General features: G+C 45.0%; 3 protein-coding genes across 5 annotated transcripts; 1 reads left to right on the top strand and 2 right to left on the bottom strand.

Annotated features, from left to right (window-relative positions):
* Positions 1-1,438: 1,438 nt before the first annotated feature.
* On the top strand, positions 1,439-6,373 carry LOC103183546 (protein fem-1 homolog C-like). The gene is given in 3 exon segments (XM_007901106.2): positions 1,439-1,995; positions 2,631-3,553; positions 3,556-6,373. Coding segments are annotated over 3 exon segments (1,848 nt in total). The 5' UTR covers positions 1,439-1,498; the 3' UTR covers positions 3,984-6,373.
* A 4,269-nt stretch (positions 6,374-10,642) lies between these two features.
* Positions 10,643-17,199, bottom strand: LOC103183547 (TIR domain-containing adapter molecule 1). Of its 3 annotated transcripts, none has more exons than XM_007901107.2 (2): positions 17,034-17,199; positions 10,643-13,426 (listed from the first exon to the last, which is right to left on the bottom strand). In XM_007901107.2, exon 2 carries the CDS (start codon positions 13,186-13,188, stop codon positions 11,065-11,067), a length of 2,124 nt encoding a protein of 707 aa, XP_007899298.2. In that variant the 5' UTR covers positions 13,189-13,426; positions 17,034-17,199; the 3' UTR covers positions 10,643-11,064. The 3 variants fall into 3 exon arrangements, with proteins under 3 accessions (XP_007899298.2, XP_007899300.2, XP_007899299.2); XM_007901109.2 differs by lacking the exon at positions 17,034-17,199 and adding an exon at positions 16,871-16,947; XM_007901108.2 differs by lacking the exon at positions 17,034-17,199 and adding an exon at positions 15,406-15,486.
* A 1,085-nt stretch (positions 17,200-18,284) lies between these two features.
* On the bottom strand, positions 18,285-25,846 carry LOC103183549 (arrestin domain-containing protein 5). The gene is made up of 3 exons (XM_007901111.2): positions 25,570-25,846; positions 23,249-23,475; positions 18,285-18,992 (listed from the first exon to the last, which is right to left on the bottom strand). The coding sequence occupies exons 1-3, from the start codon at positions 25,844-25,846 to the stop codon at positions 18,510-18,512; spliced, it is 987 nt and encodes a 328-aa protein (XP_007899302.2). The 3' UTR covers positions 18,285-18,509.
* Between the last annotated feature and the right edge of the window lie 1,779 nt (positions 25,847-27,625).

The following is a 27,625-nucleotide window of genomic DNA, read 5'->3' as shown; positions in this document are numbered from 1 at the left end:
CATTGCATCTTCCGGCCCTTCATCAAAAACAACAGCTTGCATTTGTATAGCACCCTTCACACAGAGCGATGTCTCGAGCACTTTTATCAACGGCCCATATTTGTGAGCCTTGACAGTGATCATTGGATAGGTGTACAACTTTTGGGTTAGGAGACCACAGCCAAAGCTTTCTCCTCATATCCAAACATATGTATTACAAACGTCTAACGAGATTTTTAACAAAAAAAAAGTGGTCACTCAATCCACAACTGTTTGCAGGACACTGCTGTGCGCAATTAGTTATCACGTGAAGCGCTTTGAGACGTCTCAATGATGTAATAAGGCGCGATATCAAATGCAAGGTTTTGCCCAAAGTTAACCAAACATTAGTCCGAAACGTTGCCCAATATTATGCCACTGCGGGTAGAGTAGCGCGGACTGGCTAAGTGGCTAATTTAGGTCAGTGCTTTTGAAACAGTGTAAGAAAAGGTCTTCAAAAGTGGGGAGGAGGAAGGAAAAAAAAAGTTTTGCGGGTTTAAATTTACATTTTTGCAAAAGAACATAATCCCTCCAAAGCAAAACGATAATAAATTGGCCGTTTTCAATCCACGGCTGTTTGTGGGGGACATTGCTGTGCGCCATTGGCTGCCGCGTTTCGCCCACAAATATACCGCCAATTCACTTTACAGTCTGTTCTGTGAAGCGCTTTGAGACGCGGAGAAGACGTGATCAGCTCAGGCCCTGTATCAAATGCAAAGACTGTTGTTATTATTATTATTATCCATTCCATCCATTCCTTTTCACGTGAAGTGTGTGTGTGTAAAAAAAAACCGCCCGATTGGGCGTGAAACCGCCCAACCCAGGCTCGGCCAGAGGGAATCGCGCCTCTGGCCCGCGGGCGACCCGCGACACGTGACCGCCGTGGCGCGCGGCATTTCGGGAGTTGTAGTGCCGAGCCCTGAACCACGTGGGCGGGAGGGGGGGTGGTGGTGGTGGGGGGGAGGAAGCGCAGGTTTTTTTTTAAAAAAAAACGAACTACAAGTCCCACAATGCCCTGGTGGTGGTGGTGGTGCCCCGCGAGAAGACGAGCGCGTGCGCAGTCGTGTTCTCTCTACCTCTCCAGACCACCACGCCCCGCCCCCCACCCGCTCGCGCATGCTCACAACTCCCTTCCTCCTCCCTCCTCCTCCTCCTCCTATTCCCGACGTCCATTTTATTTTATTTTCGGAAAACCGTCATCATCATCATCGCCGTCAGCGTCAAAGGGGAGGAGTGTGTGTGCGCGCGCGCGTGTGTGTGTGTGGGGGGGTTGTTGTTTTGTGTGTGTGTGTGTGTGTGTGAGGGGGGGGTCGTTGGCGGTCACCATCAAAAGGGGGGGGTCGGGGGGGGGAGAGAGAGAGAGAGAGAGGAGAGAAAAAAAAATGCCACGTTTTCAGACCGGCGGCGGCGGCAGCGGCGGCGCCGCCTCCTCCCGAGCCTGGCGGCGCGCGCTGTAAATGGCGGCCTGCGAGGGCCCGACATGGATATCAAGACGGCGGTGTTCAACGCGGCCCGCGACGGCAAACTGCGCCTCATGCAGCGGCTGCTGAGCAACCGCAGCGCCGAGGAGCTGGAGGCCCTGACGCTCGGCCGCACCAACGGCGGCACGCCGCTGCTCATCGCCTCGCGCCACGGCCACCTGCCGGTCGTCGACTACCTGGTGGAGCAGTGCCGGGCCGAGGTGGAGCTGGGCGGCTCGGTCAGCTTCGACGGCGAGACCATCGAGGGGGCCCCGCCGCTGTGGGCGGCCTCGGCGGCCGGGCACCTGGCCGTGGTGCGGAGCCTGCTGCAGCACGGCGCCTCGGTCAACAACACCACGCTGACCAACTCCACCCCCCTGCGGGCCGCCTGCTTCGACGGCCACCTGGAGATCGTCAAGTACCTGATCGAGCACCGGGCCGACCTGGAGGTGGCCAACCGGCACGGCCACACCTGCCTGATGATCTCCTGCTACAAGGGCCACCGGGACATCGCCAGGTGCGGTGCGGTCCTAGTGCGGTTCAATCATCATCTTCATCATCATCATCATCTATAATAACATTAGTGATGATCCGACCGGTTACTCCGCGCTCCCGAGACGCGAAGGGGCGCTGCGAAGCGCGACCCCCCCCCCGGGGCTTTGCCGCGGCGTGAATTTGACCCGAGGCTTTTGTCCGTGGGCGGGACGCGGCAGCCGGTGGCGCCCGGCGGCCGCCCGCGGGCAGTCGCGGATTGAGTCCGCGTGTCGTCGTCGTCGTCGGGGTTTTATTTTTCTGAAGGGGATTGTGACGCCGCCGCCTCCCCCGCACCCCTCCCCGGAAAAGCAATCTAATAATCCTTGCATTTGACACAGCGCCTAATCGCGTCGTCGAGACGTCTCAAAGCGCTTCGCAGTACATCCGCCCCCAGACACCGTCCGACGTGAAAGGCGCAATGTCGCTGTGGCGCAAGTTGTTGTGGTGGTTGAATATACTGTAAAGTGAATTAAATGCATCTTCACAGAATATACTCTAAAGTGAATGGAAATGATATCTCAGAATACAGCACTTGTTATGCGACAGGTGGGTGGAAGGTGAACTGGGTGGACCTTGGTCTTCTTTCACCTGGCAAATTCTTATGTTCTTACGTTCTAGGTACCTGTTGGAGAAAGGGGCCGACGTGAATCGCAAGAGTGTGAAAGGCAACACGGCCCTGCATGACTGTGCTGAGTCCGGGAGCCTGGACATCATGAAGATGCTGCTCAAGTGCGGGGCTAGGATGGAAAAGGACGGCTATGGGATGACTCCCTTACTGGCCGCTAGCGTCACTGGCCATGTTAACATCGTCGATTTCCTCATCCACTATGTGCAGACCAGGAAAGAGGACAGGATCGACGCACTGGAGTTGCTAGGGGCCACCTTTGTGGACAAGAAGAGAGACTTGTTGGCTGCCATGAAGTTTTGGAAGAGGGCGATGGCCATGAGGCACAATGATAAAAGTAGAATAGTCGAGAAACCACAGGTGGTACAGCTGGTCCTGGCCTACGATTATGCCAAGGAGGTCACTACATCTGAAGAGCTGGAAGCCTTGATCACGGACCCAGATGAGATGAGGATGCAAGCCTTGCTGATCAGAGAGCGAATCCTGGGGCCTTCCCACCCTGACACCTCTTACTACATCCGTTATCGGGGTGCAGTCTATGCCGACTCCGGCAACTTTGAAAGATGCATCAATTTGTGGAAGTACGCTTTGGATATGCAGCAGAACAACTTGGACCCACTAAGCCCCTTGACCGCCAGTAGTTTGCTATCATTCGCAGAGCTCTTTTCATTTGTCCTGCAAAACCGCCCAAAAGGCACCCTGGCCATGAAGGTCTCTTTCAACGATCTCATGGGCATCTTATGCAAAAGTGTTCGTGAAGTCGAGCGGGCAGTTAGTCAGCGGGAAAACCCACCAGACGTTACACAGTTCACAAAAGCTTTGTCCATTATTTTGCACTTGATCTCTCTGTTAGAAAAGGTGAAATGCAGCGCTGACCAGGAGCATTTTAAGAAGCAAACCATATACAGGCTCTTGAAGTTGAACCCAAGGGGAAGTGTGGGTTTACCCCACTCCATCTAGCTGTCGACAAGGACACAACATCTGTCGGTCGCTATCCAGTTTGCAAGTTTCCTTCGTTGCAAGTGACTTCCGTACTGCTGGAGTGCGGGGCTGACGTCGATTCAAGAGATTACGAGAACAACACACCCCTCCATGTTGCGGCCCTCAACAACAATCTTGATATTATGAACATGCTTATCGAGTCAGGGGCCCATTTCGATGCTACAAATTCTTCTGGGAAAACCGCTTGGGACTTGCTGGATGAGAAGATGATGGTGAAGAATCTGATTCAGCCCATCAACCACATCACCCTTCAGTGCCTTGCCGCTCGAGCCATTGAGAAACACAAGGTGATTTACAAAGGACTAATTCCAGAGGAGCTGGATGCTTTCATTCAACTACACTGAAGTGCAAGAACAAGTGTTCACGAATGCACATGCATGCCAAGGGAATTCTCATGGGGAATTAACAACTTGTAATGACATATAAATAAATATGACAGAGACACTAAATGAGATTAGATTCTGCAGTTTCATCACTCTGCCTTGCCTCCTGAAGGGCTATGTAATGTAATGGGGGCTAAGATTGAACAAAGTCAGACAAAATTACAATTTGTTTTGTGAAATATGCGTTGGTTACCGCATGTATTGTTTACAGCATTGGAGCAGGAATTGAATAGTGGATGGGTGGGGAGGAGGGGTTGGGGTAAAAGGAACAAGTTCAGGTAAGGGCCGTTGGTACTGAATGTAAGAGAATAATTAACACTCTGTGGACTTTTTAAAAAAATCTTGCACTTCCCACAACTTAAGTTTTCTTCCTCCACATGGCTCCCAGCTTAACAACCCTGTCTGTCTCTGACTCGCAGCATGTGTCAGAATGCATTCATGAAGTTCAAGATTTCTGTTCTGTTGCATTACAAGCACTCAAATATGGTGGCCTCTTATTTTATAAGCACAAATAGTCTGTAAGTGAGCACTTCTGCTACTCCATGTTGGGCTTCACATGGTTGACAATGATGGGTCACTTTAAAGGTCTTTTTCCATTCATACCAGACAGAATTGATCGATTTGAGTAAAATTAGATTTAAATTCTCTTTGCTTTTTATTCCAAGAACCTCACCTTTCAGCACTTTACCGATCAGCTTGATGTTTTGAACAAATGCTTGGGTAACATCGTCACTTGATAAAGTTGAGCCTATTTGAGGAGACATCTTGTTAATATCACAGTGGGTTGGTATGGGGGATGGTGAGGCTGGTCGGAGGAGTAAAGAGGTGAAGCCTCCACATTTAACGTGAAGTTTGGTATATAAATCCCATTTTGATACCATGTTTTGCACTAATATTATTATAACAGCGGTTATGTATGTGCAGAAGTGATTTATAAAGATGTTTTCACCAAATGTGTTGGATAATACTTTTCCTCCCCAACCGAGTTTGTTAGAGGGTATGTCGGGCTTTGTGTATTCCTTTCACCATGGCTGACAGATGGTGTCCTTGTGTTTATCTTTGCCTTTCAGAGTCTTTAAGTACCTTTTTCCCCCAGAAACCCTCCACAGAAATATCTTTTCTAGGAGTCCAGAAGCAATTGATTAAGAAGGTAATTTGAAAGAGGCTGGTTTGTTGCAGTTTCCCTTCAATACTGTCACGTCACTTGGGAAATCGGGTTTCAGTCAGGCCAGTTATTTTGTTATTTCATCTTTGATTAGATTCCATCCCATTTTTTTAAAATGTAAAACTTTCATTGAAAATTTGGGAGTTGCCTCTTTTGAGGGTTTGACTCACATGGTCCCTTTTTGATCGGTTTTCTATTTTAGTGCAAGAGGACAGAGAGAATGTTCTGGAGGACAAACAACCGTATTGTAACAAGATGAGCCAATTTGGGTACAGTATTGGACTGCTATTCCCTCGCACATAAATTGTTTAATACTCTTTTATTTTCTCTCCCCCCCCCCCACCTCCTCACACACACACATCTTTGAAGTCTGTGTTGAAGTCTTGCAAATAAGTCAAAAGCCAAGAATATATGAACTGTGAAGTATCTGTAGGAAGCAACAGAGTGGTGTCTGATCACAGTAATATTATATGTTGATTAGGATGCAGAGTCCTGTAACTAAAAGGTGGCCCAACACAATATGTTAACCTGCAATGCTTAGATACACAGATTGGTAGAATTCTGCTTAAGACAAGTTCTTTCGGAGTGAATCATAAAAGGTAAAAAAGTGCTCAGAGTGAGTATTGCAGCAGTTATTTTGCTGAAATGAGGCATGGTTTAATCCGTTGACTGCTAAATGTCATTTATGGCTTCCATTACAAGCACGTTTTCTTTTAGCAGCACTATATCTGGCAAAAAAAATGTATCTAGTACATTTTTAACATGGAATATTCTAAGTATGATTTTATATGCCTGCTGAGCCATGGAACATTTCTTAAGCCACAGTATTCTCTGGATAAGCAGGGGAAAAAGTATTTTTATGGTGTAGAAATGCAACTGCAGTCCTCATGGGGTTAAAGGATGGCAGAGATTTTAAACCCTGTTGTAAATATTGTGGCCATTCTGGACACTACTTATGTATAGATCTAATTGTTTTAATTGCACGACTTTTTCAAAAAAGGTTTCCCCCTGAGTAATTTACAGCTCAGCTCTGTGTTACTGCATGTTTGCACAGAAGTTGTAACGACTGATTTTTTTTCCCTAAAGCTTCATAAATTATTTTGCTTTTAAGACTTTTACAATTCAGAGTTGATGCTTGATTGTCTGACTTGGAGAGTATTAAACACAACCTTATTGCTGCATTGCAGTTGTGTGACTTGGGTGATTCTTTTTATATAAAAAAAGTAGAATGTGACTAATCATTCAAGTTTCTGTTAAATAGAAGAGAGCTAATGCTCAAAAGATGTGTAAAACTTTTTCACCAGCATGTTTGTGGGACACTGCTGAGCGGAAATTGGCTGCCGAGTTCACAAATACTGTGAAGTGCTTTGAGATGTCTTGATGATGTGATAAGAGGCCATATCAACGCAAGGATGATTTATTAAAAGATGGAAGATTATTACCTCACCTCAGTCCAAAGACTTCTCCAGTGCTGTGAGGAAGTCATTGCAATTGGTCTTCCACCATATTTTGAAATGACTTCAATGACGTTATGTTTTACATTGGGCAAAAGCTTGTTCCTCATGGAGAGAATGTACATGTCTATATGCAGAAACTGTCTGAATGAATCACATCCCACCACTCAGTCACCATCCGTTGCTGTCTCAAACCACTAAGCCACCAGAATTGACTGAATATTTTGACTCCAGATTGCAAAAATATGGGATCAAAATATTTTTTAAATGAGTTCAAAATCATTAAAAGTAATTAATTCCATAGAAATTATGCCAACAGTCTGTTTCAGTATTTTAATGTTTCATGAATTTGGTAAATAGCTGTTCTATCCATTAATTCTTTCTTTACATTCACAACTTCTTCTATTCCATTCAACAGCACAGTATGCAGTGAAACCAGTCTATAAATGACCACTTCTGCTACTCCATGTTGGGCTTCACATGGGGCTGAACCATCCGACTGGTCACTTTAAAAGTCTTTCCATTCATATATGGGGAGAAATTCTACCTTGGTTAAGACTATTCTGTGTAGCGTTTCAGAATAGGCAGAGACTGGCAAATTGTTGAACACAAAAGTCTTAACATTTAAGTGTTTTTCCTGAGATTCTTAAAAGAACTCACAGCCCACCAACAAATAACCCAAACTGACTCCAAAGTTAAGACTGAATTCACCAAACTGCAATGTCTGAATTGCTTCATAAATAAGTCTAGACCCAGGTGAAATTTCTTCTGAAAGGTCTTTAAAAAGTGGTTTCACTGCATTATGACTCCATATCAAACATCAGCAATGGATTGGGTTAGAAGATCTACACACGAGCCAAACTAACCCATAAAACAAAAACATTTGTAATAATTAAAACATCAGTAATGAAAGGAAAGATTCCAATGATCTTTAAAAAAAATTCACTGGGGTTGAAAATGCGACATTTGCAAACCAAACTCTGGCTTCTATTAATTTGCGAATACTGAATTATGACATTTGCAAAATAAATTGCAAACTAGCAAAATCCAAATAAAGCCCAGTGTAAACAAATCCAATTTGCAAATATTGCATTTTTTAACCTGTTGAGTAGCTCGGAATTGTATTTAAACTAACCATATCAAAAACAGTCTGTAACGAAATTACCAATTTGTTCTGTCAGTTAAAAGTATTTGTAAAGAGATAGGCGGGTTTATTTTACCTAGAGATTGGTTCCCACTCCCAATTGGTAAATGACAGAAATACAACATGGCAGTGAAATACATTTCATCCTAAACTGATTAACTTTCACGCACATCATTTGGGGATTCAGAGGGGCGTTTAAAAGGGAAGTGATTGGAATCTGATGTGGGCAGCAAAGCCTGGAGTGAGCAAAATCCCAGGAAGATACCATCTTGAATCCTAGTCTGTGATGAATTGGGTGATAGTTTCTGGGGCAGCTGCAAGAACAAGATGACTTTGTGATGAGCGACAACACCAACTACTTGCAATGATATAGCACCCCCTCACGCAGGGCAATATAATAATACTTGCATTGATATAGCGTTGAGACACTTCAAAGCTCTGCACACCATATACTGTAAAGTGGATTGACTGCCAATATTTTGTGGGAGAAGCACGGCAGCCAATTGCGCACAGCAGTGTCCCACAAACAGTCTTGAATGACCAAATTATTGTTTTTTGGAGGGATTATTACCCCCGAAAAGTGATCAGCCTATTGACTGACAACCGGATTCCATTCCAGTGCAGCGACCAGGGGAAGAAAAACACTTTTCCTTCCCAAGCCATGGGCACTTCGGGTAATTGTGGCATCACAACTGTTAATCCAGCAGGGTAACAGGGACTGAACCCGGGATCTTGAGCCCTATATGTCTCAGTTCTGCACTGGTTAGTGTCTTTCAACACCTGAGGACATCAGGTGTTTTGGAAAATATTTGGGGAGAATTTCCACCTGATTTAACTTCGGTGCATTTTCTTGGTATTTCAGAGTTTGCAGATTTATCATTAAATATTTATGAAACCGGTTTTTTGCAAGTTGTTTTAAAGAACTACATAAAAATGGCTTCAGGGTTCAGTCTGAATTCAACAATTTGTCAAATTCTGCATGCTCTGAAATGCTAAGAAAGTCGAGTAAATTTAAAGCCAGGTGATGTTTTGCCCACAAAATACATAGTCAATCCACTTTAACGATATATCCTGTGAAGCACTTTGAGATGTCTCAACGGTGTGATAAGGAGCTGTATCAAATGCAAGGATTATTATTTTTGCTTCACCATTTAGAGATATTTTGGCCAGGGCAAAACCTTGGGCAAGTTTCCTTACTCCACACGCCTGATAATAATCCCTCAAGAAAAAAAATAATAATGGTCACTTCAATCCATGACTGTTTGTGGGGCACAAACTGTTTGTGGGACATTGCTGTGCGCAATTGGCTGCCGCATTTCGCCCACAAATATACAGTCAATTCACTTTACAGTATGTTCTGTGAAGCGCTTTGAGATGTCTAGAAAACATGAAAAGCGCTATATCAAATGCAAGAATTTTTTTTTTAAATCAACTCTCCCAGCTCTGTATCATTCCTGTTCGTCTTCCTTCCCATTTGTCTCAGGACAAAGCTTCAATCAATCTTTGAGTATCACAGACTGATTCTCTTCTGTCTCTCTGCCTTCATCTATAGTATTTTTAATTTCCCCTTGTTTTCCTTCCACCCACTCCCTCTCAGTCCCTCTTAGTGCAAATAGCACAGCTTCAAAAGAACTTCGGGAATGTTAAAAACACCAGACAGGATGTAGGACATTAAGCTACTGCAAACCCAGGCTTAATAAAAAGCACAGATTAATCACTGATCAAAGATCTCCAATAGCTAAACCCACAAATATGTTCAAGTGCAGTTTAGAATAGTTTTTTTTAACTCACTCTAATAGTGCAACAGCGCTGAACACATGGCCATCACAGTTATCAATTGAGGTCTAATTGGAGAGATTTGCAAAATGGATGTGTTGAAGATAATGTGCTAATAATCACAAAGGGAAATCGCAAGCTAGAGAGTGGGTGACTCCTAGTAAAGACGGGTCTCTTTGACCGTGCCTTCAGCTCCCCTCTCGACTCTCTTCCTCCTCCTCGCTCCCTCCCTTCCCTCCCCTCACCCTGACCATTTCCCCCCTCCTCGCTCCCTCCCTTCCCTCCCCTCACCCTGACCATTTCCCCCCTCCTCTCTCCCTCCCTTCCCTCCCCTCACCCTGACCATTTCCCCCCTGCTCGGGTCATGACCCAACTGTGCAGCGCCTTGGGACGTCCTCCTGACGTGAAAGGCGCTCTATAAATGGAATCTTGTTGTTGTTGTTGTTGTAAAACATGGGGACATCATCTTACAATTGGAGCTGAGTTGGTTAGAAGTAAGATCAGAAAAGATTTCTTCACACAGAAGGTTGCCAGGACATGGAACGCCCTGCCCCAGGAAGTTGCCCAGGAAGGATCAATTGGGATATTTAAAAGAGAGATGGACGCTTAGGAAAGGTAGAAAGGTATTGAGAGCAACAACAAAATTCCATTTGTATAGCGCCTTTCGCTTCAGGTGTGCGTCCCAAGGCCCTGGACAACCAGTGTTTCGGACAGAAAAGCAAGGTGGGGCAATGGCGTTAGAAGATATGCATGACCAATAAACTGGTGGAACAGGCTTAATGGCCTGAATGGCTTCCTCCTGTTCCCAAATAGGGAATGCAGGATGGTTGTGGCCAACTTTTGGGCATGTCATTGGAAGTTAAAACTAACATCAGCATCTAAGTAGAGTTCCAGTATCCAGGAACAAAAACAGGAGTCGCTGAGAACATACAGCATCCGTGGAGAGAGGGAGGAAGCATCTATGGAGAGAGTGAGGTGAGTTAACGTTTCAAGTCAATAATCTTTCGTCAGAACTGACCAAAGTTCACTGACCTGAACGTTAACTCATTTTCCTCTCTGTAGATGCTGCCTGACCTGCTGCGTGTTCCCAGCGACTGCTGTTTTTATTTCAGATTTCCAGCATTTGCGGTATTCTGCCTTTACCAGAATCTGCCTTTACCCGATCTGCCAGATTTACAAAAAGGATTTGTAACCAGCGAATTCAAGTCAACTACAACACATCCAAAATCCCCTGGTTAGAAAAATCCTTTTGCTAATCTCGCACATCAGGTCTTGCAATCGTACATCTCCCCTGAATCGTGTGATCCCGCAACTGAATGAGTATGTAAGACACCAGCAGTCTGCCCGCCTCATTGTTCTTACACACGGGTAAAACACAGTAGGCTTATTCCAGGTCTTTAAGCAGGAATATCCTGATGCCACACATTCTCAACATCCTCACCTCCTGCTGCGTGATCTGTTTTACCTATAAATTAGAGGACATAAAAGAGGTTTTGCCATTGCTTAGTTATCACTGTCATCAGCCTCTTCCTCCTCCTCCTCCTCCTCCTCGTCAGTGCTCCCGTCACTTTTTCCCGAATCAGCTATGGTCAACTGGTTGGAGTCTCCTATCTGCACGTTGCTGACGTGGTGAATCTGGATAATGTTGGGGGGCTGGTTTGGGTGCATTGGGGAGTTGTTAATCGTGACACTCTGAGCTCCCTGACCGTTGCTGGGATTAAGGACCTCACGTGGCGTGTGCATATGGGGGTTGAAACCGTATTGCCTCGGATCAGGTGGAAACTGACCTGGGCCCTGAATCCCAAATGGGTATAACATGGGCAGCATCTGTTCATGACCCATTGGAGGTCTCATCTGTCCTGGATAGGGTGAGGGAATTGGGGGCAGATTTGGAAAATTATACAAAGCGTTACAATATTGTCTTAAGGATGCTAAATGTTGTCCTTCTTTCTGGTAGTTTTGCAAATTCTGCCCTAGCTGTTGTGTTAGTCTGGTGATATCTCGGAGATCTTTACGGTCTTTTGCAACTTTAGCCTTTTGGGTTTCAATCTGTTGAAGTTTTTGCTCAACCAACCACTTATCCTTATATGTCCTGAGTTTGGCTGGCTCAAATGTTTTCGCGACATGCCTTTCGAAGTGCTTGGAGGTTTCGTCCAGTTGGTTGATAGCTTGAAGGGCGAAAGGGATCTTGCGTTTGGGCAGCCGGTTTTCTTTTGTCAGCATCGGAATGACCGTGTTGTACTTATGTTTATTTTGGATGGAGTTCATCAACACAATATTGGTCTTGAGCTCCGTCCAGTGCGTGTTAAAGTTGTTTGTCAAAAGAAGGATGGTAAAGGCAGAGTTATCAACTGCGTCTTGGATGCAACTTATGGGAGACTTTCCCGGAAGTGAGAAATCTTCGCAAAACGTTGCCCCCTCCATCACCCCCAATTCCTCAAGTGATTTCCGTACCTTCTCTGCAATCTCTTGGTCTTCATCAGCGTGCAGGATAACAAAGGGGTAAAATTTGTTCTCAACGTTCTCCTCCGTTTCCTCAGAAATGTTCATTCGAGGACGACTGGACTGGGGATCTTCCGATAGGGTTGCATTTTGTGTAGGATGTGGATCGGACAGGTTAGAATTGAGATGATCTTGATCCTGTGTGCTAGTCTTTGAAGTAACTATCTGATTACTGTCTGTCTCTTCAGTGCATTCAATAGGTTTCACTCCAACCGCCGATGAATTTTTAACTGGGGAGTAAGTTGAATACCCCTCCTCAGGCTGAGCTCCTGTACCGGTGGTATTCCTACTATTTGCCGAGTGCTCTTCCCGAGGTAGATTTGATGCCGTGTTATTAATGTGGAACGATGCACTTTGAGATGTGGATGGGACCAATCCACGCTCGGCCGGACCTTTCGCTTTAGATTTGAGGTTGTCCTGAGGTGAACCAGAAAGAAATGGTACAGTGGATGTTGCACTAATTTCAAAGTGACTGGGCAGCGTGATTTGCTTAACTCCTGAAGATATCATGGGGTCAGTTGACGTCCGATTGCGCACAGTCTCGACTCTGCTTCTGCAGTCGCTGCCTGATCTTGTACTTAAGCTATTTTCATCCAGCGACTTTAGAAACGGTCTGTTAGCATCTTCCCCTTTGGAGTTAAAGTCCCGACAACCACATTGTCTTCTGGATTCATCCAGTAGATCCCAGAATTCCACGCTGTCGATCTGACCGCTCGATCGATAGCTGTGGACAGCAGCACGATATGCCCGGTCTTTCACAGAGGACTCACACAGATTTTCCTGCGAGAGGACCGTGAAGATCCGAGCGAGATCCACGCGGACCGCAAGATCTTCGGGGGTCAAATTGTCCCACCCGAATTTGGAATTTGCTCCTTGTTCCGTACCTTGGATTTTGTTCAGGATGTAGACAGCAGATTGGCACTTCTGTTCCTTGTCGTCAGACACCAAAAGCACCGCCTTCTCCTTCTCGTTTAAGAAGAACAACACGGCGCTGTAAAGCAGACGGTCGATCTTTCGGTCAACCGGTAGTTTGTACTTGAGGCTCATCAGCCTTTCCTGTGGCGTTTTGGACAAGATGTCAAACATGTCCTCAAAATAGGGAGCTGGATCACTCTCGCTCGCCATGGTCGGCAGTGTAGCTGTGTCTCAGCACCAGAGAGCTCACAAAAGGCCTTCAGTTAGCGTGAATCAGCATGGCTTCCCATTGCCCAGCTGGTTTGTGAAGGGCAAGACTCTTTCTACGGTGCACTTTGCCAAGTGTGCAGTTGTCTGCCCGCAAATTCATTCTTCATTATGTAATAGGAGGTTTGAACACCGAGAGTCAATTCATTTGATCATATCTCGCTGGGCTTCATGGTCTGAACTGCAACAATGAAGAGATATCTGGGTTATTCTACTTGCGTTGTTGAAGGTACTGTCCTTCAGATTAGGACCATCTTACTCTGACCTCTTTTGAGCCTCTTAACCTCTCCCCCATGACATAAGTGCCCAGACAGCTGTGTAAAGCGCTTTGAGATGACCTCCTGAAGTGAAAGGGAGTTTCTCCCGAATTCTTGATCAACAATCCACAGATAAAATTGGCCCTTCATTTCATGGCTGTTTGTCACACATTGCTGCGCTCAAATTGGCTGTCGTATTGACCTACAAGATACACAGACACTTTGTATTACAGTAAATCATGTGAGGTGCTTTGAAACATCCTCCAGACATGAAAAGTGCTACGTCAAATGCAAGGATTATTATTAGAGACCCATCTTCCTGCTAGGAAGTGAAAGCGTGTTGATGATAGGTAAGGGCAGGAATGTGTTTCGATTTGATCTTCCCCCTGCCCGTCCCACCAATTGCCTGGAGGATAGATGCACTTCCTAGTGTGCAGCACTAACCCAAACAGATCAGGGAGTTAGGAACACAATACTGGTGTTTACCTGTTGTGTGCACGAAGACAGCATTGGACTTAGACCTGATGCCCTCTGCGTTCAATTAGCCTGCGGGCATTCAGTAAGCATTGGCCCTTGGACATGGTACCAACAACAACAACTTGCATTTATATAGTGCATCCCAGAGTGATACTTACCAGAGGACACACAGTATCTCAGTATGAGTCAGTGACTTCAGGAATGGAGGAAACTACGGAAAGTAAGCCGTGCCACAAATGCTGGCACAGACACCGCTGAACACATAACGAAGTGTTGCTCACTTCCTGTTCTGAACACAAGAAATGCACTGTTCCCATTTTTTGACCCTCAGGTGAGGGCTTCCTCTTTTGAAGGATAATTTTTTGCCTTCTCTCAGGTCTCCCACATTTGGCTAAGGACGACGATTCCTCACGAACCTCACAGTCAATGCTACTTTGGAACCACTAGGAGGTGCATCAGGGCAGCCTAGAGATGAGGCCTCTTCTGAATTGGCCCTCGTTCCTCAAGGAAGTTTATCACATATGCATTTGTAAGAGGCATTAATTTTTAGTATTTTCTGGAAAACACAGATTACAATGCCCTTTGATCCCAGGGGTGAGGAGTTTCCATTATGAAGAGAGACTTTATGCCACTAAGCTACAGGACTCCACAAGATGTTATGAGGAGTTATGATAGGACAAAGAATAATTGATTATTTCCTCTGGTCAAGAAGCCGGTAATGAGTGGGCATCAATCTAACAATAATCACGACAGAACTAAAGGAGAGATTAAACAACATTTCTTTACACAGAGGCTGGTGGAATGTGGAATTCTCTGCCACAAATTATTTCAGGAGAATTAGGAAATGCTTGAAAAGGGGGAATATTAAGGAAGAATATTTAGAGTCCTGTAGCGTACTGGTTAGAGCACTCGCCTCGCAAGCGAGAGGACCTAGGTTTGTTCCCTAATAATAATAATTATTATTAATAATAAAGGGTTTGGGGAGCGAGCATGTGAATAGACGAGGTGGATCAAGTGGAGAAAACAACCAGCGCAGCATTTATGGATCAAATGGCTTGTTTCTGCGCTGTAGCATTCTACACTGACAAACCACGTTAGACCAGGTGTTAAAATGGCAGAGCAAAGTCACAGGTTCAATCCCTGATCAGAGCAGTATTAAGCGATTGTAGTTGGGGCTACCAATGATCTCAATGCCTGTGGGTTTTAGAAGGCGGAGACAACTCTTACACACAGTAAAACAGGAAATAGAACCACCATTCAGACCATCGAGTCTGTTCCACATGTCTTGGATCCTGAAAACTTAATATCTCCCCCTCTTCAATCCTTCACTGCCCCTTCTCAACTCCCACCCCCACCTGAGGTGATCATCTGGCTGACGTTGTGAGATTGCAGAAAAAATCTTTTATACCTAGGAATAATTTTATACCTTTTAACCAACTATTAGATGAACAGAAAGCAAGTCCTGGGAAATGTGGCAGACTCGGCAATGCCAGCTCCATCCTTATCTGGGCATTTCACAGAAGCAGGGAAGCAGTAGCTTCTGCAAACCTTGAAATAAATAAGACATTGTCTGACACAAACAGCATCTGGAGATAAGCTTATGCCTCAAACGTCCCTGAATCATCCTCTTCCTTCAGTATTTCTTACTCTGTGTTATAAGTTTAAAGGTTACATTCTTGTTAGATAGCTTTAGAATATATCTTGTGTAATTTAGACAACGGTATTAATCAGGTACATATTCTATGCCAATTATATTTTCTTGACTCTTAAAAGAATAATAATCAGCACGAATAGAGATTAATTAGTAGACGACATTTAACCTTGTTAAGAGATATGGATTGATTGACATCACCATTCAAATAGTTGTTGGAGCCACATGATTGATAATACTTTTTTAATTGCCTTTGTATATGTTTCAACCTTGAGCACGTTTTGGGGATAAAAAGGCTGCTTTAACTGACCATCGGCAGCTCATTCTTTTGACTATCAGGTGCTCTTCTTGGAGACTGTTGACTGCTCTTGAATCAGCTCTTACAATTGTAATAAAATCTTACTTGTTTGTAAGACGACGGTTGGGACGAACGGGAAAAAAATTACAACTCTACAACGTGAATAGCACCATATAAATATAAACGAATAGCCTTACTATTAATTTACATTTCTACAATTGGCTGCTGCATTTCACCCACAAAATATACAGTCAATTCACTTTATAGTATTGGTTAGAGCACTCAAAGGACTAATAGCACCTCTCACATCCGGAGGACATCTCAAAGTGTTTCACAGGTGACCCAATTACAATTATTTTCTTCTGCTCCCTGATTCTATCTAGCACCCTCCTTTAAAATGAATTACTTACAAACTTACATTTCGTCCACAAAATATTCAATCAATTCATTTTACAGCATATTCTGTGAAGCGCTCTGAGACATTTCGATGACATGATAAGTAGCTATATCAAATTCTAGGCTTATTATTATTTATTATTAATAAACATTTACTAAATTAATCCCTCTGAAAAATATTGGAAGCATTGACCTGCACGCTTCCTCCTCCCCCTTTCATCTCAACTCCTTTGATTTAACACATCTGCTTTCACGTTTCACCCCCAAAAATACACAGCCAGTTCACTTTACAGTATTGCGAGCACTCGCCTCGCAAGCGAGAGGACCTGGGTTCGATTCCCGGCTCCTGCGAAGCTCTTTGAGACATCTGAAGGGCTTGATAAGGCGCTGTATCAAAATGCAAGGATTATTAATGTTATTTACTAGCAAGAGACTCTTGGCGCAAAAGCAAAGCGTCTCAGAGAAAGCTCGGTAGCGTGAAAGTGCAGAACAAAGAGAAAGAAGCGAGAGGAGGAGATTTGTCAAACTTATTTCTGTGTGTCTGACCTGGAAGAGTATCAGTTCCTCTGGGGAGCTGAATGCATCATAGTTAGCAGCTGAGAAACTGAAGGCAATCCATCTGGACCTGCAAGTGATCAGGGAGAAACAGGGGGGGGGGGGGGGGGATCAAACATCTCCAAGAGGGTTACAGCCCTGGATTCACCCCTACCTTCTCTGATGAACCTTCAGCCTCTTGACGATGTCCCTAAATGGGTATTGTCAGTCACTGCGGATACGAATTAAGGCAAACCCGGAACTTCTGTGGATTGCACTGGGCTCCCAATCAATGATCAGTGCAGAGAGAGAGAGAGAGACAGGGAGAGAGGACCAATAGTGAGGCCAACCCCAGGAGGAACCGAAAGTAAACGTTGCTCTGTAGTCCCATCTCCATTCTGGTTTGCAGCTCTGTCTGAAAGGGAGACCCCCCCACCCCACTCCCACCCCCCTCACCCCCCACTCCCCCCTCCTTCTATTGCACAGAGTCTCTTGACAAGTTATAACTGTGTTTAGCCATCGATATCCATTCAGCATCTTTCTGGGAGGGAGAGGGCTGTGGCATTGATGTGGTACCCAGTGCTGCCCTTTAACAGAGCTGTTTGACCCATCTTAGGGATCTGTCTTAAGACACTGGACTACAATGTATATACACATACACACATGGGAAAACATATCACACACACACACACACACACACACACACAAGGCTTCTGCTTCCTGGTTATTCAGATTCCTGCAACAACAACGAACTCACACAAAAGGATCAGCAGATTGGAATTTGAACCCTGTGGTGTATCAAAGGGCAATGACTGTACTCATCAGAGCATTTTTTTTTGTAAACCCTTCTCTTCTGATCTGCTGTTTTCATTTCTTTGCGGCTCACCGAATTGTCCGCCGAACAGATTTCCGTGGGGTGGGCAATGGAGCAACTCATCACCAGCTCGTCCAACTGTGGGGAGGGATCTGGTATTCGTGTTCTGTCGAGTTCTTCTGTCGCTCGTTGGGGGACCTGTTGGGGAGGGGTGGGTTGAGAAAGAGGACATTGTACCCTTGCTAAAGCATGGTTGATGCCCGTCTGATGTATCATATATGTGTGTGTGTGTGTGCATGATATATAGTCACTTCGATCCTGTTTGTGAGACACTGCTGCGCACAATCGGCTGCCGCGTTTGCCGTGTCAATTCACTTTGCGGTATATTCTGTGAAGGGCTTTGAGACATTTCGAAGACGTGATAAGGTGGTATATCAATTGCAAGTATTATTATTATTAAATATATTCCTACCCTCCGCCCCTTCCAATCCCAACCCCCTGCTTGGGTCCAAATCCCTGACTGTCCAGCGCCTTGGGACGTCCTCCTGATGTGAAAGGCGCTGTACAAATGTAATTTGTTGTTGTTGTATCAACTATGGTTGATGTCTATGTCTGCTGTACCTGACAGAACGGTTGAAAACAAATACTTTATTGTACCTCTTCACACACATTTAAAACACACACAAATAAAGACTGGACTGACTTAATCAAACAAGATCTGCTTCTAATAATTGTTTTAATATGATATTTCAGTCAAATGGTATCATTCGGGGAGGTTGGATTAACATTTAATAAAATATATATATATCCATCGCAATCAACCGCCATTCTCTTGTACTACTTGTACAATTGTACTGGAGTGGTTCCAATTTTAATGGGGGCTGAGACTGACACAGATGTACGAGTGCCTGGGATGGAAATCGCCACCACTAGCCAGTACTGTACAGATATAATCCTACACCTGGACATGTCACTCACAATCAGGGGGCTGGGCAGCTGCAACAATCCGACTATTTTTGTGTCGTTCCTGGGCGGAATGTCGACGGTAGGGTTTGTCTTGATCATTGTCATCTTCTCCACAAATTCCCGGAAGTGGTCGCAAAAGGCCTCTTGGATGAAGGCTTTGTATTTGATCTCGGAGTAAAGAGAGTAAGATATTGACTTGACGTTCTTTGGTGTCCGGTTGTTGATGTGGGATGTAATGATGACTTCTTCGCCAGGGACGAATCCGCCTTTATCGATCGAGACTCTTAAAGAAATCCCTGGGAATGTCCAGCATAGGTACGAGACCCCTTTTTCAGCTTCAACCATCACAGGGAGCTGGAGAGAGAAAGGCATGCACAACGTTACAGAAATGACACGAGTTCAGATAAACATGCCTGGTCCAAACTTGTCCTGCAGTGTATTAGTTTGAGCATTGCCACGATTCCCAGGCAGGACAAACCATTAGGCAAGTTTCCTTTCTCCACACGCCTGTTTATCTAGCAGTAAGTAGGAACTTGATTGTTAGTCGATTGGCGGATCGCTTTTCCAGGGGTAATAATCCTTCAAAAGACTATTAATAATAATTTGGTCACTCAATCCATGACTGTTCATTACTGTGCACAATTGGCTGCCGTGTTTCACCCACAAAAAATATACAGTCAATTCACTTTACAGTATTTTTGTGAAACACTTTGAGACGGCTCAACGATGTGATAAGGCACTATATTAAAAGATTATTATATTATTGTCATTACAAACTTCTAAAGCAACTTCTTTCACACTTCTGTTATACTGAATTCCTTATTGCATAGTGATGCTTCAGTGCAAAATCAGGACTGAACCAGGATTATTTTTGGATCAGTTTTTTTTTCTCTCTCCCAATTTTCTCCTCTTCTGAAAGTGCTGCCTTGCGTTGATTGGGGGAAAGTTCCACTGGTGTCCTCCGGTACCTGACTCGAGAGGCCTTGCTTCAATTCTGAGCCTAGATAGAGAGTGTTGGCAGATATCGAGACAACAGCAGCAACAACAAATTACATTTGTATAGCGCCTTTCACATCGAGAGGATGTCCCAAAAAGCTGGAACAGTCAGGGATCTGCACCCAAGCTGGTGATTGGGATCAAGAGGGGTGAAGGGCAGGGTTGGTAGGGGTAGGAGGGTGACCGAAGGCACAGTCGAAGAGGAGACTGATTCTGCTTTCACCCATTGATTCCCTACTAAGTGCAGTTAGTTGCTACACTTCACAGTAAATCCTGTGAAACACTTTGAGATGTCCTCCCAATATGAAAGGTGCTACATCAGATATGTGGATTATTTTATCGGACACATATGCTTTACACTAAGGATCAATAGATAGCGATAGTAGATCGGTAGATATCGAGCGATAAGGGGCAGAAAAGACTCACCTTTTTCTCTTCCCGAGCCCAAGATCAGTGCGATCATTATAGCTGTTTTTTTTCTCCCTCAGCGAAGCTGCTTAGATCACTGGAAGAGCTGCCCTGATTTTTTTTTTGTAATTTTGGCGTAGTCACAAGACAACGGCACTGTCGGTCAGTGCAACAACTGATGGATAGAGTGACCAATTTTTTTTTGAATGGATTATTCCTCCGGAAAAGTGATCCACCAATTGACTAACAACCGGGATCCTACTTAATGTTAGGTAAACAGAGACGTGTGGAGTAGGAAAACTTGTCTAAGGTTTCGCCCAACCCTGGGAATTGAACCCAGGTTGCAAGGCAAGTGCTCTAAAGTCTAACCAATACACTACAGGACGCTACACAACTGCAAGTTCAGATCTGTGCTAAATTTTGTGATCTCAAGGTGGAGCAGCATTTGACCTCAGTGTTCTTGGGTTAACTACGGGGCAACTTCAGACAGGTTTTCTGCATCTGATTACCTGACTTTTCAGAGATTCTTGCTGTAAGGTGTCTGTGTGTGGATGTTGGGTCAGAACAGTAGGGGTCAAACAAACCACCCCACCCACTCCACACACACACACACACACACACCACCACCACTATGACAACACATGAAGAATAGGAGGTGTTCTTGCAACGGTGGTCCAGCTTGAGTCAACACCTTCAGAAGAGAGGGAGGAAAAAAATTATTTATCAATAGCGAAATCCACTTCAAAAGAGTAATGGAAATGCCACACATTCCTGAAATCTGCGCACAGCTACAAAAGGGTATTGCCTTGGTAACCAGACTGTTTCTACTGTACTCGGATTCTGTCTCCCTTAGTGAGATGCGGAAATTGTGCTGCTGTACATTAGGGTCCCAAGATCGATCTGTGCTACGTTAGCGGATCTCACTTTCCGGAACTAGGTCAGCGGGAGAGGGGAGAGAGGGCGCATTCCATTCCAACAATCTGTCTCTGGGATTTTCATGTGTAGGTGGGACGCGTGGAATTCTCAGTTTGGTTTGGATACTCTCAAGCACGGTGAAGGGTTTCCGCGTGTGTCAGTCACCCGGCTGACCCAAAGAAAAAGCGGATCTCATTTGAGGCAATAATAATAATAGTAATAATAATAATAGTTGGTGATCTGCAATTGGCCTCAGCACCTTCCAGAGAGAGGAAGGTAGAACGTCAGTGTGTATAATAATAATCTTTGCATTTGATATAGCGCTTTTCACGTCTTAGAGACGTCTCAACGCACTTCCCAGAATATACTGTAAAGTAAATTGACTGTATATTTGTGGGCGAAACGCGGCAGCCTATTGCGCACAGCAGTGTCCCACAAACAGTCGTGGATTGAGTGACCAAATTATTATTTTTTAATTGAGGGATTATTATCAGGTGTCTGGAGTAAAGGTCCTTACTATCTACAACCTCATCCTGGATGAGCACATTGATATTCTTGGGCTTACAGAAACCTGGCTTTCCCCCGGTGACCCCGTTTCTCCTCGTTGAAGCCTCCCTTCCTAGCAACACTTTTCACCGCACCCCCCGCCCCAACCAACATGATGGCGGGGTGGCCCTCATCTCTCAAGCTTCCCTTGGTCTATCCCGCTATTCCTCTGGCTGTTTCTCCTCCTTTGAGCACCTCACCTCTATCATCCCTCCTCTTTCTCCCTCAAATCCTCCTAGTTTCTCCCCCTCCCCCCAAACCTCCTGGTTCCTTCCTGACTGATAGCTCCTCTCTCCTCTCATCCCTGTCCCTCTGCACTGCTCATAATGGGTGATTTCAACCTCCACCCAAACTCCCCTTGCACCACCTCCTCGAATTTCACTGGCCTCCTCTCCTCCCTAAACTTCAAGCTCCACATCAACTCGCCGACCTACAACCGTGGCCATACCCTCGACCTCATCATCACACATGGCCTTGACATTTCTGACCTGCCCATCACAGACAAGGCCACCTCGAACCACTTCCTCATCTCCCTCTCCTCCCGCAACCCCTCCCCCAGCCCTTCCAATCTTCCTCCTCGAATGCCGTCTCTTCCTCTGACCTCCTCTCCCTCTGGCCCTCCACCAGCAGAGATCCTGATGCAGCTGTCAAGCTGCTGAATAACTGTCTCTGCACAACCTTCAATTCCTTGGTTCACCTGAAATCCAGGGTTGTTTCCAAACCCACCCGCTCCCCCCGGTACAACAGCCATCTCCACTCACTCAAAACACAAACCCGCAAGCTCGAGCGCAGATGGTAGAAATCCGGCCTCACGATTCACCACCAAATGTGCCTTAAGCATCTCCACTCCCACCGCCTCTCCCTTTCACAGACCAAAACTGACTTTTACTCCAAAGTCATTCTGGAGGCAAACAACAATCCAAAGACGCTGTTTCCCACCGTCCATCACCTCCTTGGTGCACCCCCTCAAGAACCCTCTATCCTTGCATCTAATGGCAAGTGCAAAGTGGTCCTAGACTTCTTCGCCTCAAAAATTGAAAACATTCGCTTGGCTGCATCATGTCCACCATGTCCCCTTCCACCGCACCCATACCATCCACACCCTCTTCTCCCTCCGCCACAGCTCCCACCACTCCCCACTGCTAACATTCCTTTGCCCCCACTTCTCCCTCCTCCTCCTCAACCATAATCACCCGGATGAAATTCACCACCTGCTGCCTTGACCTCTTCCCTACTCAACTGCTGTCCCCTGGTGGCCGACCCGGTCAACCAGACTCTCTCCTCAGGCTCTGTTCCGCTCCCCCTGAAAACTGCTGTCATCACATCCCTCTTCGAAAAACCTTGAGTGCTCTAACCACTGAGCTACAGGATTCCAACTCTGGAACACACTCCCTCAATCCCTCCGCCTTGTCCACTCGCTCCCTTTTCAAGTCCCGCCTGAAAACTTTCCTCTACGACCATGCTTATGGCCACCTCCCCCTCCCCTGGCTCAGTCAGGCTCCGTCACTGTCAAGTGCTCTGAGACGCTACTCTGCATGGAGGGCACTATATAAGCGCAAGTTGTTGTTGTAAGGAAACTTGCCCAAGGTTTCGTACTGCTGGGAATCAAACCCAGGCCTCTCGCTGGCGAGGCGAGTGCTCTAACCACTGGACTCCATTCTGAGCATTCTCAAAATGTATGTGTGTGTCTGTGCCTTGAATTGGAGTCAGTTCACTCCAAAGAGTGAAGGAAACGGTTAAAGTACCTTGGTTTGTGGATCAAGGTTAAGGTTGTATGTTTCCTGTACTCTTAGTTCCTTTTCCACCTGCGCTAAGGTCCCCGAGACTGCTGTGCAGAAAGCCCGGAGGTAGTACCGTATTTTCCCATGTTTGCTGGTAAAGGAGGAAGGAATGTCTGAGGACAGCTTGTAGTTGAATTGGAAACTGTGGGGACCAGCAACCAGGACCTGCTCCAACCCTTCAGCATCGTGATCTGTGTGAAAAGACATTGCTGTGTTTAATGAGATCAAATCATAGAATCTTACAGCACAGAAGAAGGCCATTCGGTCCATGGTGCCTGTGCTGGCTCTTTGAAACAGCTACCAAGTAGCCCCCACTCACCCCGCTCTTACCCCATAGCCTTGGAAATCTTTCCTGATCAAGTACCTATCCAATTCCCTTTTGAAAGCTAGTATCGAATCTGCTTCCACCATCCTTTCAGGCAGTGCGTTCCAGACCGTAACAACTCTTATGTTTTTCCCCAAATCTTTGCAAATATTTATTCAACAACAAGATTACATTTGTTTTGCGCCTTTCACGTCGGGAGGATGTCCAAGGCGCTGGACAGTGTACAGCATTTCAGATCCGACCTGGGGTTGGGGAAGAAGGGAGGGAAGGGGCGTGACCGATGGCATGGTCGAAGAGGAGAGTTTTGAGGCGGGACTTGAAGGAGGTTTTGGGAGACACATGCCAGGTGTGTGAGATTCTAAAAGGTCAGAATACCATAAAGACCCTGTTATATTCTTCTTAATATTGAACAGATTCTTAATAAAGGGACTACTTTCAAGCCAACAAAATGGGCAAACTCTGTGCCGTTAAGTCTATCCTTTCCCTTTATTATTATTATTATTTATCCTGTTTCGCCCACAAAATATACAGTTGATTCACTTTACAGTATATTCTGTGAAGCGCTTTGGGACATCTAGAGGACGCGCAAAGCGCTATATCAAATACAAGAATTATTATCATTTACAGTATATTCTGTGAAGCGCTTAGAGACGCCTAAATGGCACGATAAGGCGCTATGTGAAACGCAAGGATTATTAGTATTCAAAATATTTCCTCTTGATGCACTCTTCTTAACGCGGACGAATGGCTTAAAGATTCGTTGAGAAAAAAAATGAGGATCATATTCGTTGAGGAGGAGGGGGGGGGGGGGGGGAAAAAAAACAATGCAGCAGAAGCCCACCAGGGGGCAGACACGAGGCAGGAATGTCAGGAACATCGTGTCGTTTTCTCCGGTCAGGTCACTCGCTGCTTTTCCTCGTGGGAATGGAACCACAGCGCGATACGCTGAAGGACCATCTATAAAGCTAAGATAACTAACCTTTTAACTCGCCTTTTCGCGAGCTTCGTTCCGATTTTACCGGGCGCGGGAATTCAATTTTTTAAACAAGGAGCTTTTAAAATCCGGACAGCCACGTGGTTAAGTAAATGCTGTCCGGTGTATTGGGGTAGAGGCTGTTTAGACTTTTTATGGTTACAGGTTGACCTTTAATCCCAAGACCAAAAGTAGGACAGTTTGCCCTCCTCCTCCAGACCCTGAGATTGAATTCACTGCAAGGTTTCACCCATTGTGAACAAAATACATAAGGTCATGGATTTTCTTTTAAAATGGCTTTCACGTCGCACTAACAACATAACTGATTTGTTACCCTCGGAAAGCAGTGGCGTGTTATGCAGGACAAAGTGCGTGAATGGTTTTATTGGGTTGAGTCAGAGAGGAATCATTTTCCATTCCATTCTTTAACCAGGACTTTTAGTATCCAGTCCACAACCATTTCCTGAGTAGAACTGAAGAATAACTCACTACGCAGATATCTTTCACATTCAACTTTTAATTTGTTATTGACAATACGTATTGTAAAGTGAATTTGTGATCCAAAAACCTGCGCAAAACTGCACAGGACTGATAACCTGTGGTGCTGAATCGAGGTTCCAAGCCTGAAAATGATCAACCCTACATTCCCACATGATTCCTCACGTGTGACTCACATATATTCACTGCCGCAGTACATGTACTTGAGTACAGTTGATTTCCCAGAAAAACTACTTTGTGAGGGGTGGTGCAAGACTTGCTCCCCAAATTGTATGCCTCAAATAGGATTGACCCTGGTTTCTTCAACAACAATAACTTGTATTTATATTGCTCCCTTCACACGGAGCAGCGTCTCAGAGCCTGACGCCGAGCTGGGGGGAGGAAATTACCATAAATCAACACAAACAAAATGCAAAGTAAAATGGGCATTAATGTCTTGTCCGCTTCTGTTGTTAACGTACACTTGCCATATTTTCCTCAAGTTCCTACCTGCTCCCCACAGTGTGAGGATATGATGGAAGTAATCTTCTTTGTTACTGCAGTGGACTGCCCTGGTGTAATCCAACGACTGATCAGTTTCCTCAATCCACTCCACAAACCCTTTGCCAGCGAACTTCAGCTTCAAAGAATAAAGGAACAAAGTGTCACTCAGCTCCAAGATGACCTCCCCATCAATATTCTGACCTGCCAAATACACCTCATCTCTAAAAACCAGCTCCAACTTTGTAACCTTCGGAATTGGAACAAATATGGAAACTGTTCCCATGGCAGATGCCGTCTCCAAGCGAGTGGTGACTCACTCCATAGGGGACGTTTCAATGAGAACATAGAAAGTAAATTCAAAGTGGTCTTTGAGGTTCAGAGGTCACAGCAATTATGTAGTCATGAATAGAGGGATAAACATGGCCTGACATCACAACCGATTCTTTATGATACGGAATTTGTGCCTCCACTTTGGGTTTAGAGAGTGATGCTTAACAGTCAGCAGCTGTTATTTTACCTTTTGTGATTATTTTATTTATCGGCTGTGGATAAAGAAGGCAGAGTTGTACCACAGCATAGACATTATTAAATGCGTTAAGGTAGCATAAACATGTTCATATCCATTTGACAAATTTATACCCACTGTTGTTTCAAGTGATCTGCTGGGAGTCTTCTTCTGCCATGCTATATAATAATAATCCTTCCATTTGATACACCGCCTCATCACATCGTTGAGGCATCTCAAAGTGCTTCTCAGGATATACTGTAAAGTGAACTGACTTGTTTATTTTGTGGGCGAAATGACTTAATGGAACTTGGAAATGAGATCACCATCCGGATCAAGTTCTGGTCATCCCATGTATGTGTAGGATCAAAATTGGGATCAAGATAAGGTAAGGCAAAATGAGTGGATTCAGTCTCCTCAGTTCTGCCTGTACTGAAAATAACAACGGGGTAGCATTTCTAGACAGTGACTGACTCTTAGTTTAATATATATTCTTTAAGTAACCATGTGTTTTTAATTCATAGATTGTTGGCAGCAGTATCGCAATGTAAGCAGTTGTACCGCAAATATCAGCGAGGAATGTGTCTACTTCTTCTTCGTTTCAATTGTTTACAATTTTCCTTGTGGCTAAAAGCAGAGTCAGCAAGAGTAAAAATCGTCCTAAAATGCGGAACATACAAAAGAGAAGGGTCCATGATAATAATAATAATCCTTGCATTTGATATAGCGCCTAATCATGTCGTTGAGACTGCACAAAGGGATTCACAGGATATATTGCAAAGTGAATTGACCGTATATTTTGTGGGTGAAACGCGGCAGCTAATTGTGGAGAGCAGTGTCCCTCAAACAGTCATGGATTGAAGGGGCAACATTTTTTTTGGGTGGGGTGGGGGGAATTATTACCCCCGGAAAATGATCCGCTAATCGACTAACAACTGGGTTCCTACTTACAGATAGGTAAACAGATGTGTGTGGAACAAGGAAACTTGCCTAAGATTTCGCCCTGGCTGGGAATCGAACCCAGGTTCTCAGTACTTTCACGTTTAGCAGAGGAAGGAGTAAATCTCTTCAGAAGAAATCTTTACATAGCAAAGCAAGACAGCAGCGCATGCAACATTCAAAGGCACTTTATGCAGGAATTTGTTTACAATAATATTAATAATAAAAATCAGTATATTTGATAGAGTGACTTTCACATTAGGAGAACATCTCAAAGCACTTTCCAGGCACTTTATAGGCAAAACGCAGCAGCCAATTTGCACACAGCAAATGTCTTACAAATAGCCATGAAACGAATGACCAATTTTATCTGGCGAATTGTTGGCCAGGATATCAGGAAAAACTCCCTCCTCTTTTCAAATAGTGCAATGAGGTCTTTAATGACCCCCTGAACAGGCAGATGGGACCTCAGTTTAAAATCTCATCCAAAGGATGTCAGTTCCAAACAATACAGCAGACCCCTCGCATTGGATTAGAGTGTCATCTTACACCATGTGAGTTCGAAGTCCCAACATGAGGCGTCAACTCACAACTTTCTGACTCGGGAGGCAAGAATGC

This window comes from Callorhinchus milii, unplaced genomic scaffold, assembly GCF_018977255.1.
Source record: "Callorhinchus milii isolate IMCB2004 unplaced genomic scaffold, IMCB_Cmil_1.0 Scaffold21, whole genome shotgun sequence".
In the NCBI taxonomy this organism is placed as follows: Eukaryota; Metazoa; Chordata; class Chondrichthyes; order Chimaeriformes; family Callorhinchidae; genus Callorhinchus; species Callorhinchus milii.
The sequence above is the reverse complement of the archived record's forward strand: the minus strand, read 5'-3'. Positions and strand labels throughout refer to the sequence as shown.